The 19,592-nt window shown below is 31.6% G+C and overlaps 2 protein-coding genes across 7 annotated transcripts; both read left to right on the forward strand.

Moving 5' to 3' along the window:
- The first annotated feature begins 1,702 nt into the window (after positions 1-1,702).
- LOC115996235 (protein SIEVE ELEMENT OCCLUSION B-like) lies at positions 1,703-4,890 on the forward strand. The gene is made up of 8 exons (XM_031235392.1): positions 1,703-1,971; positions 2,108-2,209; positions 2,301-2,740; positions 2,841-2,917; positions 3,038-3,174; positions 3,276-3,863; positions 3,958-4,089; positions 4,197-4,890. The coding sequence occupies exons 1-8, from the start codon at positions 1,828-1,830 to the stop codon at positions 4,854-4,856; spliced, it is 2,280 nt and encodes a 759-aa protein (XP_031091252.1). The 5' UTR covers positions 1,703-1,827; the 3' UTR covers positions 4,857-4,890.
- A 1,580-nt stretch (positions 4,891-6,470) lies between these two features.
- LOC116015559 (protein SIEVE ELEMENT OCCLUSION B-like) lies at positions 6,471-14,341 on the forward strand. 6 transcript variants are annotated; one of them, XM_031255679.1, is made up of 13 exons: positions 6,471-6,776; positions 6,964-7,032; positions 7,806-7,869; positions 7,981-8,059; positions 8,290-8,373; positions 10,201-10,901; positions 11,230-11,331; positions 11,436-11,869; positions 11,973-12,049; positions 12,166-12,308; positions 12,744-13,331; positions 13,434-13,565; positions 13,668-14,341. In XM_031255679.1, the coding sequence occupies exons 8-13, from the start codon at positions 11,562-11,564 to the stop codon at positions 14,331-14,333; spliced, it is 1,914 nt and encodes a 637-aa protein (XP_031111539.1). In that variant the 5' UTR covers positions 6,471-6,776; positions 6,964-7,032; positions 7,806-7,869; positions 7,981-8,059; positions 8,290-8,373; positions 10,201-10,901; positions 11,230-11,331; positions 11,436-11,561; the 3' UTR covers positions 14,334-14,341. The 6 variants fall into 6 exon arrangements, with proteins under 6 accessions (XP_031111539.1, XP_031111561.1, XP_031111529.1 ...); XM_031255701.1 differs by lacking the exon at positions 6,964-7,032 and having other exon boundaries at positions 13,668-13,739; positions 13,975-14,113; XM_031255669.1 differs by lacking the exon at positions 6,964-7,032.
- Positions 14,342-19,592: the final 5,251 nt, after the last annotated feature.

Below are 19,592 nucleotides of genomic sequence, written 5' to 3' on the forward strand. Positions count from 1 at the left end.
TTAATAAAAAAGGGCGTGTTATTTTCTCAAAAAAAAAAGGCCTGTTATATTTTTTGTTCATTTCTCTTTCTTCCTTCAATAAAAATGAAACACTTGGTGGAGTTATACTCCATGAAGCACACCTACCATTTTCCTTTCAAATTTTGCAATATTTGCAAGATGTGACAAACCAAAGAAAAAAAAAACCTGCTATTGAAAGTTATACAATTTCAGGGATAATAACACATTCTTAGGTATTTGTGAATACAAAATTGAATCTATACTTGAGTACTTCTAACAAGCTTAAAGCTGATATTAGAATCTCTAAAGTTTAGTATAGAGGAAGAATGGATGGGCTAGAGACTGGAGTTGCATTGTCTCATCACTGCGCACTGGATAAAAGCAACAAAGACAGACAAATGTAAAGGAGGAAAAAGATAATGGAACAGCATAAGCTGAGCCCTGATGAGCACACATCCCATTCTTTCCGTTAGTATTTTAAGTATTGTAAACTCCAACATGTAATTGACAAATTATCATGACAAACTAGATATGTTAAGTTTAGTGTCAGTTATAGTACTAAGTGAGGATTTGATAGAACAGACACTACACCAGAGCCTTCAAAAGCTAGCCGATGGCACTACACCGACTTATCGACTATAACTGGCAGAACAATTACACAGTTTGATGTATTTTACAAGAATAATCATCTCTAACAGAAAGATCTCAAGGGTAAGACAATAATTCATTCTACAAGGAAAATCATACGAGATTACTTGTCTTCTAAGAATCATAGTATTATATACTGGTTAGAGAGTTATTAACACAAGAGAGAAAAAAGAGAAACAAGAGAGAAGATAGCTTTACAAGAAATATCCTTTAAAATTTGAATATCAAGAAACTCTGAGTTATCATCTTCGCAAGATTTTGTTGATGATTTGAGTTTAAAAAGACTCTTGAAAAAAAGTTCTACAAAACTTAATTCTCAATGTATTGAAGTGTGGAAAAAAAATATTTGGGAAGGCTTGTTATTAACCTTTGCCCCAGATTCAATGTGCTTTGTGTATTTAATATTGCAATCTGTCTTAATTTGTGCTTTTTCCTATCAGTGAATGAATTGATCAGTCTGTTTTGAAAATTAGTTGTTTGTATTAAAATGCTAACAATAATATCAAATTCTTATCAAATTCTTGTAGTGAGGCTTAAAAAGGTTGAAATTAGAGTCTCAAGAGTGTAGTGTAGAAGAAGAAGTAGTATGGTCGTCCCAAGGTTCTTGTCTCACTGGGCGTGTCAAAAAAGCATCAAAGACAGACAAATTTAAATACTTTTTCAACCTATTGGAGCACAAAGAGGTTAGTATCGCCTCCATTGAGGCTCGAACTCATGACCTCCCATATGAGAGAGTCACTACTCTGTCATGTGAGTACGAGGTGCTTGGCAAGCTCCTTTAATTTCTTTCTATAACTGAGCTTGGTGTTCAATACAAGGATCAAATGGGAGTATTTTATAAGAAGCTGTCAAAAGCAATGAACATAATTGTTAGAGTGTATGGGAGGATTAGAATAATTCGCTTTTTAACTTTTTGATTATCTGATATTGTGACATATATCTTTATTCTTCTCATCCATTTCATCCTCAAATATACATATAATGTTACTATATAAGTGGCCTGGTGTTGTGGTGAGTGAATACAATTATACACTAGTACGTACTGTCACATCCTCAGCTCATTTTTACCCTCAATTAAAGCACAAAACTTGAATTATTGTTCTCATCCCCCAATTTCTCTTCAATATTGCAACCCAACCTCCACTGCTATCTAAGACCATAATTTCACAATCGACGATAATGACTCTATCATCACTAAGCAAGCAGCCAATTGACGAGAGTATAATCAGAGAGCAGGTTTTGTCCACTGACAATCATGACGGTAGACACTTCAATACCAATTTTATTTTGAGTGATGCGGAAAAGATTCTTCGTCTCGGAATGGTTTGTCATTCTACTTCTATTTTTATTTCAATTCATGATATATCTTAAAACTATTTTGAGTAGTATAATTATTTTGGGTTAGTTTTAACTTATATTTAATTAAATTATGTATGCATGTATTCTGGCCGGGGGTTAGGGTACTACTGAAGAAGTCTTGGTGGAGAAGTTGAATCAAGTAGTAGAGCTCGATAATATTTATGAACAACTTTCTTATCATATCAGACAAGTTTCGATTGAGGTGCTATTCAATTCTTAATCATTATATCTAATTTGATGTGATAGATGATTATGTTATATTTTCAATTTTCAATCATACATTAAATTTTCAGATAGTGTCTGGTTTGAATGCTAAGATGGCAAATCAACAACACTCCACCACTATTGGCATACTGAGGAAGCTGTGTTGGTATTCTTGGGAAGATAAGATGGTCCTTATGCTTGCTGCTTTCTCCATTATCTATGGAGGATACATCCTTCTTGATTCCCGATTATGCAAAGGCGTTCCCAAATTAGGAGGATTGGCTAAGAAGTTGGGATCTCTGATACAAAATAATCTAGTTGAAACACCACCCTCCTACGTTCAAAAAGTAGTTGTGGATTGCTTGAATTCAATGTTAGAACTCACCAAATGCGTAGTTGAACTCAAGCAATGTCCATATTACTCTCCCCCGCCATCAGTAGTTTTGGCCTTACCAATGGCTACCTATTGGATAGCCACAACTCTTATTAACGTCAGTGCAGCTTGTGCTTGTGATACTCAACACTTCAAGTAATATTTAATCGTAAATGTTTCTTAACTACACATAAATGGCTTAGTTGCTTGTTGAAATTAGTTCTTATTTAAACACAAATGGCGTCAAAATTTTCAGGGTTCATCATCAAAATGAACTTGAGGAGCTAACTACTTTAATTGCCAAAATCCTGGCTACTTTCTCTCCCGAACTAAGTTAGTTTCATATATAAAGTTTTCATTTAATATTCACACATTTATTTTATTTATTGAAGATTAACTATATATGATATGATACTAATAATATATCATTTTTTTTCATATGAATATATGCAGCAAAGAAAAAGGCGGAGGAATCCTTTCAAATATTACGGCATGCATGGTATTACAATTCTTCTAATAGGGTAGAACTTTTCAAGTTAATCTTTAATGTCAAGGATGATGATGAAGAGATATTTAAAAGAGACTTCTGGGTAAGGCTTTAAATTAATCATATGTCATCCAATTCAGTATAGTATTATTCATATCTAGAATCGGTAGTAATGCATGAATTTTTTGTGTTTATGTATGTTAGCATGGATTAAATTATTGGAGAGACCATCAGACAGATCTTCTACTAATAACATCAGGCTTTGACATCTCTCATGAACAAATTGATTTTCTAAATTGGTATTACGGCAATGCAAGCCCATATATTATTTGGATCCCAATAATGAAGCACAATGCAACATGGACCAGTGAGGATGAACATCACTTTGAAAAAGTAAAAGAGAAGATGTGTGACTTGTTTTGGTTGAATGATCCACAAAAAAGATTGTTGCCACAATTTCCTAGATTTGTTAAAGAGGAGCTATTTCCAAAGTTTAAGATGAGATGGGGAGAAGAGGCTATTCTTGTTTCAATAGATCGGAAGGGAAGAATTGTTCATCCAAATGTTATGCATATGATACTCACTTGGGCTCATTATATTCAAGAAAATACAATAGGAGTACAAAGACTATATAATATAACTCCCTTGATTGAAAAAGAGGTGAAGGAAGGCACATCTGGAGTTAATCGTGTTGTGCCTGAAATCGATCAAATGATACGTGATTTTTTACATAACATTGAAGATAGGATAAATGCTTGGGCAAGCTCGATTGAAAGCAAAATACAAGAAGTGGTACGGTACATACGTTGTACTTTTTGTTTCATATCATCATTTTTCAATTCAAAATTGTACTGTATCATTTTATAACACATTAATTCTTATTCAGCAAGACCAATCTACCCCGTATCACAGCGACAGGGAGAAAGATCTGTGGCAACAAGAAACAACTTGGAGTCTTCATCTCCTTGCACCAAAATTTCAATCCTATCAAGCTATTGGCGGACTGATAAATGATTGGGTATGCTGACCTTTAAATAATTTGGTTTTCATTTTTAAAATATATATATTAAAAAATTGTACGTTTATTATGCAGTTATGTTTTTTTTTTTTTTTTTTTTCATTCAGATTCAGGAGGAAAAATATATTTTTTTGTATGGAGGAAATGACATAAAATGGGTTCAAGAATTCACTTCCAAGGTACGTGAAGTTGGCTCCAAAATCCAATTAAACATTGAGTTGGTCTATGTCGGAAGAAACAAGAAAATAAGAAGAATCATTGATGAAAAACGAATGACTCATTCTCCATTGCACAATTCTAAAAGTATATGGTGGTTTTGGACTCGTCTTCGAAGTATGTTTTTGTCAAGAATTCATTATTTAGATGTGACTAATTGTCTTGTTAAAGAATACAACAATGATGAAATTTTACAAGGGCTTAAAAAATTATTGGCCTACGAAAGCACGAATACAACAATTGAAGGATGGGCCTTGTTAAGCAAAGGAGCAAAAGTGATTGTATGTGGACATGGAACTAAAATGTTGCAAGTCATGAATGAATATCAAATATGGAAGGAGAACATAGCCCCCAAAGGTTTTGGACAAGCATTCAAAGACCACCATGATATGATTTTCATGAATAGGCATTCTTGTTGTACTCTGGAATATCCAATTAACTTGGACCAAATTCCTGAAAATGAAACATGTCATGAGTGCTCTCGCAGTATGCACAAGTTTTTGACTTTCACTTGTTGTCATGGTCATGATGTTGACTCTGATAAAGCTTGATAAAGATGATGAGTACTGTTGAGATTTTGTATTTCATAGTGTATTTGCTTTTTTTTTTTTTTTTTTTTTTAACTTGTCTAAAACTTAATATTAATTGTCATTACATTACATGTTCATCTTAATATTAAAATGTAGAACTAGTGGAAGTGTTTTTGTCATTCTCTACATAGTGGATAAAAAGGGATGGAATTGGTAATCAACTTAGTGTACAATTCTCCAAATCACTCCGTTTCATGCTTAGCGTCTCAAAGGCCTCCTACATAGCAAAATGAAACCAACAAGTACACAATTATTATCAATTTTACCCATTTTGTTGAAAAAATTAGCTATAAATGCATTTATATTTAAAGTAACCAACTTACGTTATAATTTTAAGTAGGATTTACTTAAAATTTGGATAACATCAAACACTAGTACAAAATAGCACATTAGTTACTATTTAAAAAATATTAACTTTCCGCTACACTCTCTACCAACATAGGGTACATGGCTGGAAATTAGCATTTTCCGACCTCTTTTCCGACCACCATAAAAATGGTCGCAAAAGTGAATTTTTTCCTTTTTACGACAAAGAGTTAAAGAGGTCAGAAAGTGGTCGGAATTTCCGACGACCTTTACATGGTAGTCGGAAATACCGACCACTTAGTGAAGGTGGTCGAAATTTTTTTCGGCATTTAAAATTTTTTAAAGTCATATTGTTACGGGGTCGGAATGTGGTCGGAAATCCTCCTCTTTTTTTTTTTTTTTTTTTTAAAGTGTTGTGGTTCAATGCTATGAAGGCCACCACATTATTGTTTTTTTATCATTGATTATTTTATTTATACTCTTTTTTTTTTCGATTACTAATGGATAATATCTCATCGTTCTTGCTAAATATAAGCATTCATATGGTATCAGTAGTATAGGTTTTCTCATAACGTCCATTCCTAATGACTTTGCTGTTTTTTCATTCGAGTGAACTATCTCTAACGCTGCTGCAGTGTCTCCTATGGCGATAACCATGATTGCCCTTTAATTTCAATGACACATCATTTTGTTTCTATCGAACTGATGTAATGAATTGTATATATATATATTATATCATCGTGTATTGCTTTTATCCATAATACAAACATTCATTATTATAACTTAACAAAAGTTATTAATATATCACCCATAATTTATTAAATATGCTAGAGAAATATATTGTTACTATAAACCTTTTCTATAGCATATTTAATAAATGATGTGTGATATTGTAAATTGTGAATGATATAGTATGAATTTTTGTTAAGTTAGAAAAAAAGTTTCAAGGAGTTGAAGTTATAATATTTTTATAGCAATTATAAATTTTGAAATACACATGAAATAATACATTTCACTACATCCATGAAATGCATATTATTCTATAATAATGCAAAATAATTAATTATTATATTTTATTATCATTAGTCAAAGCTTTTAATTTGCATAATTTGTACTTATAGACTACATTACACTTAGATAACTATATTAAAGTATACACTCAAACAATTAAACTCTAATATATTTTAGACCCAAAAAATTAAAAAAAAAATAAATAAATGGCGCCATACCAAATTTTTACCCCCAAAATTTTAGTATGTGGCGCCTTCTCTCTTAATCTCTTCTCCCTCCTCAACAACGCAGCTCCACAGCCGATAACCATTTTCCACAGCAATTTCTTCTCTCTCAAAATGAGAGTTCACCGCCAAAGCTTTTTCTCTCTCTTCTTTTTCTCTTCCAGATCGACGGACGGCGATGACTCCCTCCACAGTCGCAACAGCCCTCCGCCTTCACAGTCGGACCAGGTCGCCGGTCGCCGTTCGCCACTCTCGGAGACTCGGACTCTCGCCGGTCGCCGACGTTCTCCTTTGTCCAGCAGCGCAACCAGCGTCCTCCGTATAGCAGCAGCACAAAATCGTACGTATGCTTGCATTTTATTAGTGTAATATTTAGTATTTTTTATAATTTTTTTTTTGTTTTCCAGCCTTTATATATTTCCATTTTATTTATTTCTATTTATTGTATTTTAAATTGATGTTGTATATATAATATTGAGTTTTAATTTGTTTTATAATATTAATAATTGTGTATTTCACCTATGAAGCTGAAAAAGATGGAGACACAATTTTTTTTCACTGTATGGAAATGGAAAGATGTGATCCAGATGAACAAGGTCATTTGGTGCAAACTGCAAAGTTGTAGAGGATGATGATAGTGTGCTCCTTTTTGTCTTAGAAAGCTAATTTGCTACTACTATATATCTTTGCTTCTTAGTCATATACTAATGGTCATCAATTAAGTGTGGCCTAATATTTAGATGGATTTTCTCCCATGACAGTTAAGATTCTTGAGTTATTATTTAATTTACTTGTGTTTGAAGGCTGTTGAGATGTTACCAGTTCTGCCTAGGGTGCAACCCCTATTTTCTTAGTGCTGGAGATATGCACATACCTTCATGCTATATTCTATGTTCAAGTTATAGGTGATAGGTGGAGCAGTAGGTGCATCTTGCCATCTTTACAGTTCTCCCTTGGAAGGCCCAACTATGATTTATGTTGCTTGTCTCCTATTAGGTTTCATCATTTGCATTTCTTTTAATTTCACAACTAAGGGTCATGTCTCCAAGCAAATTTTTAGTCTATTCTGTTACTCTGCAGATTGAATCAATCTAAAGCTTTAAAAAAAAAATCATTTTCATGTTACTAGTTTGTTACTGAAAATACAGAAGGTACTGCAACAGTGTGTTAGCAGCATCTTATATTCTTTCTTTTTCCCTTGAAAATATTTATATATTCATATACCAATCAAAAATCAATTAACCATTTGCAATACATTAATCTTCACTTGTCCTAGTGCAAGTGACTTGATTATTATGAAGGTCCAATGTTTCAATTTCTTAAATCTGTTTCTAAATTTTGTTCACTAAATTAGTGTTTGTTCATATAGATTGCACCAGATTGGAGGCAGGCACTGACCCTCAAGGAGGCAGTTGAAGAAAAAATCACAAAAGGTGGGAATCCAGCGTGTGCTTTCTTATTGTAACATTTGGTTTGATACTTTTCTCACTGAAACAAATGACAAATGTTTGTTCTTTCCCAATTTCTGTGTTTTCTGATAACAGATGGAGTGATTGGCATCGGCATTGCTGCCACTGCTGTCGGACTTGTGGCTGGTGGAATCGCAGCTGCATTGACTCGCAGGTGATTTGAACTTGGGTACATGAGTAATGTGCATAACATCCCCATATTTCTTTCATTCCTTGGCTCAGTTTTGAAGTTTTGCTTTTGTCCACCCTTGTAAAACTGTGAAATCTAAAGCTAGAGCTTTTAAAATAGCCAATTTTTGGTTCAGCAGCTATGATTGATCTGTAGTTAATCTTTGTGAGGCTTCCATATGATCTGTCACTAAATTTTTAGTATAAAAATCACAGGCTGAGAGGAATCCAACTCCATTACATCGTGCAGCAAAGTTATTAATAAATTCTCAGTTGGAAAATGGAAATTTCCCTCAACGGGTATATTTTCTTGTGACTGGTATATCTATCTTGAAATTTCTTTACATGTTTGGAACATAGAAGCTTTGTAACAACCTTATGCAAGTTTAAATTGAACAGCCACCACCTAACTAGATAATGAAGTCTGCAAGCATAGTCTAGAATCATGGATCTTCAATTTTAATACATGATAATTATGGAACTATTGCTCTTCAACTCTATGGTCATTGTGATCACTGCATATGATAGAAACATCATGTTCTTAAGTTTTCTGACAATCATTTGGAACTTGGTTGAGGTTATTTCTGAGTTTGTTTCTTGGATTCAATTAACCTCTTTGTTTTTGTGTATTTGTGGATTAAGACTTTCAACAATAAAAATATCATGTCTAGTAATTTTGCTAACCAAGTATGTTGAGAGCAGAACATAATATAAATTATAAAGAGATAGTAGGAGTCTTCAACAAGAACTGCATGATATCATATTATGCATATAGGAATATTTTTCCAATTTGGGCCTTGAAAGAATACTGCCATCGGGTACTGAATGCCAGTCAGTAGAAGTTGCTGCCGCAATTAGCTATGGTAGATTGGTACCGTATGGTAATCCCTTATTTTGTTCCAGAATATATGCTTTCAAATTTTGTTTTTGTTAGGTTTCTCTGTATTTAGAAGCTAGAGATTATTCCAACAACTTTAGTGTAAATTATTAGTTCTATTTTATTACTCTCTCATTTTAAATGTCAGATTTATTTTATTACTCTCTCATTTTAGAAGTATTGAATCCGCTACACTTTCATATTAGAGAGTGTAGCGAATTCATTTATTTAAATAAAAAAAATAAAGAGATTCTACTACACTTTCATATTAGAATGTGTAGCGCCGCAGCGGATACTCTTTTTTCTATTAAGAAAAATAAAAAATCCTTTTCAAAGTATCTTTCGATTAACTCAATATTTTCAATAATACAAATTAATAATAAACGAACAACTTGTTAGGAAACATCCTCAAACTTGATTGTAATTTTCCTAAATTCCTGAGGCAATTCTTCTCTATTACATACAGATTTACTGGAGTTAGGAATGTCGGTACAGCTGCTGCAATAGGTTTACGCTTCAAAAACATAATAAACAACAAAAATCCTGAAATTAGTCTATATAAATAATGGGAGTCTGTGTATTACATATCGGTTTGCTTTAAGATAATGTGGAAGTCCAGATTTTCATTGACAACAAAAGACCGGACAAACAATTCAAGTTCTGCTAAGTAAGAGATTTAATTTTATATATATTATATACTTAAAATGTATAATAGATGAGTGAATTAAAAATTAATTCACAAAGTATATTCATTGAAGTTGGGAAAATAATGTTTGGTAAAACTTGTAATAATTAGCCTTTGTCTAAATTCTTAATTGAGTTAATTACTGAAATGGTCCATTGATTATAGCAAAATTACTAATTTGATCTTTAACTATTTTCTTTGCTTAATTAATTAAGCTCTCAACTTTAAAAATCTTAACTGATTTGAGCCTCCGTTTGTTTAGCCAACGTTAAGAGAGGAAATGATACATGTGATGGCCGAAATGGTCCTTTGACTGTAGTGGAATTACGAATTTGGTTCTTTGTAAACGAACGTCTGATGGGTAAACAAACAGAGGACCAAATTGGTTAAGATTTTTAAAGTTAACGACTTAATTAATTAGACAAAAAAAATAGTCAAGGAACCATTTTAATAATTAAGTCTTCTTAATTAATTTGTGCTTTTCTCTTTCTGTGCATGAATTAATTAGTATGTTTTGATAATTATTTGTTTGTAATAAAATGCTAACAATATCAAATTCTTGTAGTGAGGCTTAAAGGTGATATTAGAATCTCAAGAGTGTAGTCTGCTAGAAGAAGAAGAATGGTCCGAAGTTGCTTGTCTCAGTGGGCGTACCTCAAAAAGCAACAAACACAGACAAATGTAAAGGATAAAATAAAAAAGATGGAACTAACAAGTTAAGCTCAGCTCCTTTCTTTCTATGCCTTAGCTTGGTGTTCAATACAAGGATCCAATGGGAGTATTTTACAAGAAGTTGTTAAAAGCAATGAATATAATTGTTGGAGTGTATGGGAGGATAAGAATGATTTACTTTTCATCTTTTTGATTATATGATATCGTGACATATATTATCATTCTTCTCATTCATTTCATCTTCAAATATACATATAATGTTACTATATAAGTGGCCTGGTGTTGTGGTGAGTGAACACAAATATACACTGTCACATCTCGGCTCATTTTCCCCCCTCTATTGAAGTACCAACTTGAATTATTATTACTCTCTTCCCCAATTCCTCCGTTCAATATTGCAGCCCAACTTCAATTCTATTGCTATCTAAGACCATAATTTCACAACCAACAATGACGCTCTCAACACTAAGCAACCGGTCTATTGATGAGAGTGTAATCAGAGAGCAGGTTTTGTCCACCGACAATCATGACGGTAGACACTTCAATACTAATTTCATTTTGAGCGATGTGGAAAAGATTCTTCGTCTCGGAATGGTTTGTCATTCTAGTTCTACTTTTGACTTCAATTCATGATATTTTAAAACTATTTTAAGTAGTTTAATTATTTGTAAACGTCATCTATGATGCTCTATTTAGGATAAAAACTTATATATATTCTAATTGCTATTTAGGATAAAAACTTATATATATTCTAATTGTGACTAAATACAATGTTGTACTGTTTATTAAATTTAATTAATTTATATGCTAATAATGCAAATATGTATGGCAGTGGCTTGATGTAGGCTTTAATTTGGGTTAGTTTTAACTTATATTTAATTAAATTATGTATGTATATGTATGTATTCTGGCTGGGGGTTAGGGTACTACTGAAGAAGTGATGGTGGAGAAGTTGAATCAAGTAGTAGAGCTCAATAATATTTACGAACAACTTTCATATCATATCAGACAAGTTTCGATTGAGGTGCGATTCAATTCTTAACCTTTATATCTAATTTGATGTGATAAATGATTATGTTATATTTCCAATATAATTTCCAATCATACATTAAATAAATTTTCAAATAGTGTCCGGTTTAAACGCTAAGACTGCAAATCAACAACACTCCACTACTATTGGCGTACTGAGGAAGCTGTGTTGGTATTCTTGGGAAGATAAGATGGTCCTCATGCTTGCTGCTTTCTCTATTATCTATGGAGAATACCATCCTTCTTGATTCCCGATTATGCAAAGGCGTTCCCAAATTAGGAGGATTGGTTAAGAAGTTGAGATCTCTGATACAAAATAATCTAGCTGAAATGCCACCCTCCTACATTCAAAAAGTAGTTGTGAATTGCTTGAATTCAGTGTTAGAACTCACCAAATGCTTGGTTGAGCTCAAGCAATGCCCATATTACTCTCCCTCGGCATCAATAATTTTCGCCTTACCAATGGCTACCTATTGGATAGCCACAACTCTCATTAACGTCAGTGCAGCCTGTGCCTGTGTTGCTCACTTCAAGTAAGATTTAATTGTAAAAATGTTTTAGCTACACATAATAATTCGCTTAGTTGCTTGTTGAGATTAGCTCTTATTTAAACACATATGGCGTCAAAATTTTCAGGGTTCATCATCAAAATGAACTTGAGGAGCTAACTGCTTTAATTGCCAAAATCCTAGCTACTTTATCTCCCGAACTAGGTTAGTTTCATATATAAAGTTTTTTTATGTTCACACATTTAATTTATTTGTTGGAGATTAACTATATATGATATGATACTAATAATATATCATCTTTTTCATATGAATATATGCAGCAAAGAAAAAAGCGGAGGAATCTTTTCAAATATTGCGGCATGCATGGTATTACGATTCTTCTAGTAGGATAAAACTTTTGAAGTTAATGTTTAATGCGAAAGATGATTATGAAGGGATATTTGAAAAGCAAAATGGTTTCACGGTGAGGCTTTAATCATATGATTACTTTTACTACTGTTTTTTTGTTGGGTTGAGTCATCATATTAGGCTCGCCACCACCCCCCCACCACACACTTTTATATATATATATATATATATATATATATATATATATATATATATATATATATATATATATATATATATTTGTTTTAAATATTTTATTCTTCAATTAAATAGTGCATGCTTGCAATTGACATATATATATATATATATATGAACTTAATTGTTCTCTTAGGTACGTAGTTGGTTAGTTTTGTATCATGATATCGTATTATATAGATATAAGGATCTAAAGTTTAAATACGATATAATGATTAATATATATATAAAATTTAATGTTGTCCAATTCAGTATAATATTATTCATATATAGAGTCAGTAGTAATGCGTGATTTTTTTGTGTTTATGTATGTTAGGGATTAAATGAATGGAGAAACGACCAAACAGATCTTCTACTAATAACATCAGGCTTTGACATCTCTAAAGAACAAATTGATTTTCTAAATTGGTTTTATGACAACTCAAGACCATATATTATTTGGATCCCAATCATGCAGTACAATGCAGCATGGACCTCTGAGGATGAACATCACTTTGAAAAAGTAAAAGAGAGGATGCATAGTTTATGGTTTTTGAAAGATCCACAAAAAATACTGTTGCCACAATTCACTAGATTTGTTAAAGAGGAGCTATTTCCAAAGTGTAAGATGAGATGGGGAGAAGAGGCTATCCTTGTTTCAATAGATCAGAAGGGAAGAATTGCTCATCCAAATGCCATGCATATGATACTCACTTGGGCTCCTCATTATATTCAAGAAAATTCAATAGGAGTACAAAGATTATATAATATAAATTCCTTGGTAGCAAATGAGGTGTACGAAGGAACTTCTGGCATTATTCGTATTGTGCCTGAAATTGGTGAAATGATTAATAATTTTTTAAGTGAAATTGGTGATAAGATAAATGTCTGGGCACACTTGGTTGACCGCAGGATACAAGAAGTGGTACAGTACCAACGTTGTACTTTTTGTTTCAATTATTATTAATTTTGAATTTAAAATTATATTGTACTATTTTATAATTAACACACATTAATTCTTATTCAGCTGGAAGAATCTACTCCGTATCACAGCGACAGGGAGAAAGATTTGTGGCAACAAGAAACAGCTTGGAGTCTTCGTCTCCTTGCACCAAAATTTCAATCCTATCAAGCAATTGGCGAACTCATAAAGGATTGGGTATGCTGACCTTTACATAATCTTGTTTTCATGTTTTAAATTTTATATTACAAATTGTACGTTTATCATGCATTTATTATTATTATTATTATTTTTTTCTAGATTCAAGAAGAAAAATATATATTTTTGTATGGAGGAAATGACATGAAATGGGTTCAAGAATTCACTTCCAAGGTACGCGAAGTTGGTTTCATAACCCAATTGGAAATAGAATTGGTTTATGTTGGAAGAAACAAGAAAATAAGAGGAATCATTCATGAAAAAAAATTGAGTCATTCTCCTTTGCACAATTCAACAAGTGTAGGGTGGTTTTGGACTCGTCTTCGAAGTATGTTTTTGTCAAGAATTCATTATTTAGCTGTGATTAATTGTCCTGTTAAAGAATACAACAATGATGAAATTTTGCAAGGGCTTAAAAAATTATTGACCTACGAAAGCACAAATACAACAATTGAAGGATGGGCCTTGTTAAGCAAAGGAGCAAAAGTGATTGTATGTGGACATGGAACTAAAATGTTGCAAGTCATGAATGAATATCAAATATGGAAGGAGAACATAGCCCCCAAAGGTTTTGGACAAGCATTTAAAGACCACCATGATAAGATTTTCATGAATAGGCATTCTTGTTGTACTCTGGAATATCCAATTAACTTGGACCAAATTCCTGAAAATGAAACATGTCATGAGTGCTCTCGCAGTATGCACAAGTTTTTAACTTTCACTTGTTGTCATGGCCATGATGTTGACTCTAATAAAGCTGATGAGTAGATTTTTTATTTCATAGTGTATTTGCTTTTTTTTTTTTTTTTTTTTTTAAAANTTTTTTTTTTTTTTTTTTTTTTTTAAAACTTTTATTGAACTTAATGTTAATTTTCATTACATTAGGAGTTCATTTCAATTTAACTTTATATATAGTCATTTTGGATATTTGTTCTTTTAAAACTGTTTTAATTAACTAGTTAAATGTAGTGTGTTGCGCAATTTAATATAACCCAGTGATTAAGAAAAATTATCCAATCGCATTATCAAAAATAAATATTAAAAAAAAAACTACTTTTTGTTTGAAAGCATAAAAAATTTACTATAGTTTCATATATAATTATAATTTAATGGTTAATTTGTTTGGAATGGTTAGGAATAAATGTTTATAGATTTTGTTGATGCTAATTCAAATGTGTTACAGATATAGGACACCCAAATTTCAATCTTTGTATCTTGTTTGCTTAAACATCGAACTGTTTAGCCGAAAGGAAGCTGACACCTATAGCTCTATCAACGAGACAAATGGATAGTAAGCTCCATGAAGGCCTTTGGTCACAATATTGGCTCTGTTTGGTAAATGGTTGTTAGCTGATTGTGTTAGAAAGTATGATTAGTAGATAACATTAGGTAGTAATTAAGTGTAGAAATGTGTTTGGTAAATTAGTTGTTAGCTAATAGCTGTTTGGTATAATTTCTTTTCTCAAAAAGCTAATTGAAAAATTGCTTTGAACATCTTTTTGAAATTTAGCACTTTAGAGTTACAAAAAGTTGATTAACCAAATAATTATATTGATTTTTTAACTAAGTCAAACAACTAATAATGGTCAAATAAGTCAAAATTGGCTGATAGGCTAATTAATTTACCAAACATGACCAATATGTTTGGTTCATTTTAAGAGAATACAAATGTTATTCCATAAGGAATGTAATATGTAAGGAATAGAAAATGAGTTATATTCTATTTCTTGATTTGATAAAAGAATAGACTTTAGAAATGTTATTCTTGTGTTTGGTTAGTTTAGGAAATAGAAATGGAATATGTTTTTAAAAGACATAAGTTCCCCAATAATAATAATAATAATAAAAAAAAAATAATAATAATAATAATATTATTATTATTATTACTTAAAAATTTTAAATAATAATCGCTCCGTCTCATTTTATGTGTCTGGTTCGGTTAACGCGAGTTGACTGAAGTTATGTTTAGTTTAACTTTTCGTAATATTAAGTTTAGTATTAATATTTAAAATCTATATATTTAGAAACTACTTTGTTTAAAAAAAAAAAAACTACTTTAAAAGTACTATTAAACACAAAAAAAAAATTAATAATTAAAAATATCAAAGAAAATAAATAAAGAATAAATAGTTAGTTTGACCCATAAATAATAAGTAGGACAAATAAAATGAGACATGGGAGTATCATTCTATAGCAACTATGGTGTTGTTAAGTCTTTTTTTTCAACATAACACTCTAGTTTGCTTTGTTTTGTAATAACCTTCCGTATATAAGGTCTAGTTTGCTCTGAGTTTAAGAGAACTTTATGCTCTCTACAAAATATCTTCTCCATATTCAATGAAGCTCACTGTTATTCTTTTCACTATCTATGTGTGTTGTCCAGTATATCACGGCCTTGAATTGAATTTCATTATGCCGTACCTAATCCGTTTTTTTTTAAGGTTATAAAAAACACGGATACACCCCGGGATGGATTGCAGGTTATAAGTCCAATGGGAAACAAACACAAGTTCATGGTCAAGTTAATGAACTAGCATCTCTTGCAAATGCAAACTAAATTGGTGACATAGGAATGTGATCGAGCAGTTGCAGAAATTAGTCACACTCATTCAGGCTCAAATTGGACTATTTTGATGAATGCATTGTGGTTCAGGGAGCTGTGGTTAACTTGCCAAATTGGAAATATTAAGCTATCTGAGAGTTTATGGTTAAAAAATGTTTTGTGCATCCCCATTTTCACTTTCAATATTGTCTCAACCAGTAAATTAGCCAAGCATTCAAATTGCAGATTAATTCTATTGTGATGACAAATTAAATGAATGTTTGATTCAGGAATGTTCATGGGATGATGATTGGTTTTGCTAAGGAAGAAAATGGGCTATACCTTCTGAGCAAAGAAAAGAGATTCTAATATCTCTAATAATATGCAATGTAATTCTGTTAATATGAATATTTGGCACCAAAGATCAGGTTGAATTGGGACATTTTCCCATTACCAAAATGCATCTGTTATGTGGTTTTCATCAGACTCCTTAACTGTAGAAACCACAATTCTATCCAGAGTTTATATATATGACCACGTTAGGGGCCTGTTTACTAACAGAAAATTGTTTTCTGTTTTCTGTTTTCTAATTTTCCAGTTTTCATTCTCTGTTTTCCATTCTCTGTTTTCTGTTTAGAAAACTCGTTTACTAACACTTATTTTTTCAAATTTATTTTTTTAGATTAACGTTATATAATTAACAATAAGTTTAATTTCGAGTGATTTTTAGACCTTATATTTAAAATATTTTAAAATATATTTGGTTTAAATAGGATAAATATATTTTTTACTTTTAAGTCCAATGTGTAAAAAATTTACATTTGATATCCGAACCAAATTTATATCTGTATATAACATAAATAAAAATATATTTGAACCAATAACTTATTAAGTTCACATAAAATTTAGTTTAGATAATATTAATATTTTTTGAGCTAATATTTAAAATATGTTTGGATATATTCATTTGAATGACATGTATATAATATATAATTTTTATTTTGAATTCTAATATAGTAATATATGTGAAATTTTGAAATTCGATATCTGGACCAAACTTGTATCCGATATAACATAATTAAAAATATCCAAACCAATAATCAATCGGGTTCAATCCAAATATAAAACGTGGTATAGATTTCAATTTTTAATTTTGATAATATGAATGATGTATAATTTTAAGCATAATCAAATAAGTTATGTTTAAATAAGTAATGCACGTAGAAAAATAGAAGATGATGATAAGTAAAAGAAGATGATAATAAATGTAATCATAGTAATGAATAAATATGTAAGTAGATAATGGTGAGAATGTGATTATAGTGACATATAGTCTAATAGATGATAGCTGATTCTGTTTTCCATTTAGAAAACAGTTTTTTATAGTGTTGGAAAATTATTTCCTGTTTTCAAAATGGAAAACTGTGCTAGTAAACATGTTTTCTGTTTTCTGTTTTCTAGTTTTCTAAATTTTCAAAAAATTGGAGAAAATTTCTAGTTAGTAAATGGGCCCGAGATGTTTAATTAGTTGTTTATAATTATAAATACACTCCCTATTTAATAGTTTAACAAACTAACAAATTTACTTTGTGTTCATGTTCAAGTTTTTGTTGATGTTCAAGTTTTGATAGTACAGCAATGTAATGTACAAATTTTTATTCCAACGCCATTCTCAATACAAAAATACAACAAATATATATAATATACAAATGTAACATAAATAATAATGACGATAATAATGCAAGGGCCGTTACAATCGTTATGTATTGAATGCCCATAATAATAATATATTTATAACAATTTTCATATTTTTAATAAACATTATTTCTGTGTGTGATATTGTAATTAGTTCACACAAAATTAAATTAATCCTCAATTTTAGTGACATTATCCATCAAATTTAATTAAAATGAATATGATGTTGTCTGTGCATTCTTCAAATTAGTTGATAACCCATTACCCATCCAGGAATTCTGCATGAAAATTATCAGCATACATTTTTTTTTCTTGAAAAATAACTATTAATGATGAACGAACAGCCAACAGAGATGCAGCGTAAGCACATGCAGAAGAGCAGGGCCTCAAAGATAAAGTATAATACATCCAATTAATCTATCACATCAATCAAAGGCTACTATACAAAAACAAAAGCAACAATCTTTTCAAAAAAAATAATCATGCATGCATTATATTAATGGCAGGTCACTCCAAAAGCTGCATGCATGCATGCAGGAACCACCACCTCAGAGCTCAGCCATTCTCCGTCGCAAGTTTGTGGGCAGGCCAGCCAGCAGCCAGGGGGAATATAATTTGTCTCATCCTTAGCTTATTAAGTAACCATCCATCCACTACATACATATATATGTAGTTGTCTTCTCGTACAAGTACTATGGTCGTCTAGGGATGTCATGTCGACCACGCTCGCTCACAGCTTTCACTGGATGCATATATGGGGCGTTCTAACCTGGTCGGCTGTCAACCAATTTTCTATATTATACTATGCATTTTTTAAAACAATTTTTAGTCCGTGCATCGCACGGGTGCAACTACTAGTAACCTAAAAGGTTGTTGAATGAATTGTCAGAGTAACCCCAAGACTGGAGTTTTTTTTTTTAGGACAAGAAGGATGGATAAAAAAAAAAAGGTTAGCATGCACGCCCAACTAGTGCGTGGAGCGCACATGCCCAGTTGGGCGTATCTAGTGCGCAAAACACACCAAAAAGTAATGTTTTTGTTTTTTTTTTAATTTTTTCAGTGGACCCCACAGAAAACTCTAACTTGTCGATTGACACCTCACGTTTCTCTCTCCTCTCATCTCTTTACTCCACCTCAACCTTGTCCAGACCTCACTGATAGTGTAATGCTCTTAGAGAAATTATATTTGTTTAAGTTAATATTTTGATCTTAGTAGTAGTTGTTGTTATTATTTTGGTGATGCAAGAACGTAATTACTCACAATATAGTAGTAGTTGTTGTTTTGGTGATGAAAGAACCCACAATCACTATCTAAAATGTGCACAATTAAGTAAATTTCACTCTTATATAATAATCTACAAATCACACAAGAACAACTGGTGCGACGGACTCAATCAATAGAGTGTTGACAATAATTGAACTTGTGACCTTTAAATACGAGAATTATGTTTAATTCACTTGTTCACCCCGCCTTTCAGGGCATATTTTGTTAATATATTCCTTCATTAGTGAAATCAATTTTTAAGAGTGAAGGCGAGAAATAGTTTATATAATTCAACATTTGTCATTGTATAACTTTTGAGAATATGAAATTTGTTTACAGTACCGCATATCTAGTGCATAGTAAAAAATTGAATAAATGCAATAAACTCATCTCGTATCACGTACAAATGTTTCAACTTTCTTCCCTAAAGATTGAATTTCCAACCCCAAAGGCCTCACATGTCACGACTCGACAGAGCATCTGGAAATATGTAAATCATGGTAACTAAGTTGAACATAGAGACACT

The sequence above is a fragment of the Ipomoea triloba genome, chromosome 1 (assembly GCF_003576645.1).
Source record: "Ipomoea triloba cultivar NCNSP0323 chromosome 1, ASM357664v1".
NCBI lineage: Eukaryota > Viridiplantae > Streptophyta > Magnoliopsida > Solanales > Convolvulaceae > Ipomoea > Ipomoea triloba.

Excerpts from the sequence above, each read along its gene's own strand:
- LOC116015559 (XM_031255679.1), top strand. The coding sequence starts at position 11,562 with ATGGAGAATACCATCCTTCTTGATTCCCGATTATGCAAAGGCGTTCCC. Across the intron at positions 13,332-13,433 it reads ACCGCAGGATACAAGAAGTG|CTGGAAGAATCTACTCCGTA; the intron begins GTACAGTACCAA and ends ATTCTTATTCAG. Across the intron at positions 13,566-13,667 it reads GCGAACTCATAAAGGATTGG|ATTCAAGAAGAAAAATATAT; the intron begins GTATGCTGACCT and ends ATTTTTTTCTAG.
- LOC115996235 (XM_031235392.1), top strand. The coding sequence starts at position 1,828 with ATGACTCTATCATCACTAAGCAAGCAGCCAATTGACGAGAGTATAATC. Across the intron at positions 2,210-2,300 it reads TCAGACAAGTTTCGATTGAG|ATAGTGTCTGGTTTGAATGC; the intron begins GTGCTATTCAAT and ends TTAAATTTTCAG. Across the intron at positions 2,741-2,840 it reads TGTGATACTCAACACTTCAA|GGTTCATCATCAAAATGAAC; the intron begins GTAATATTTAAT and ends CAAAATTTTCAG.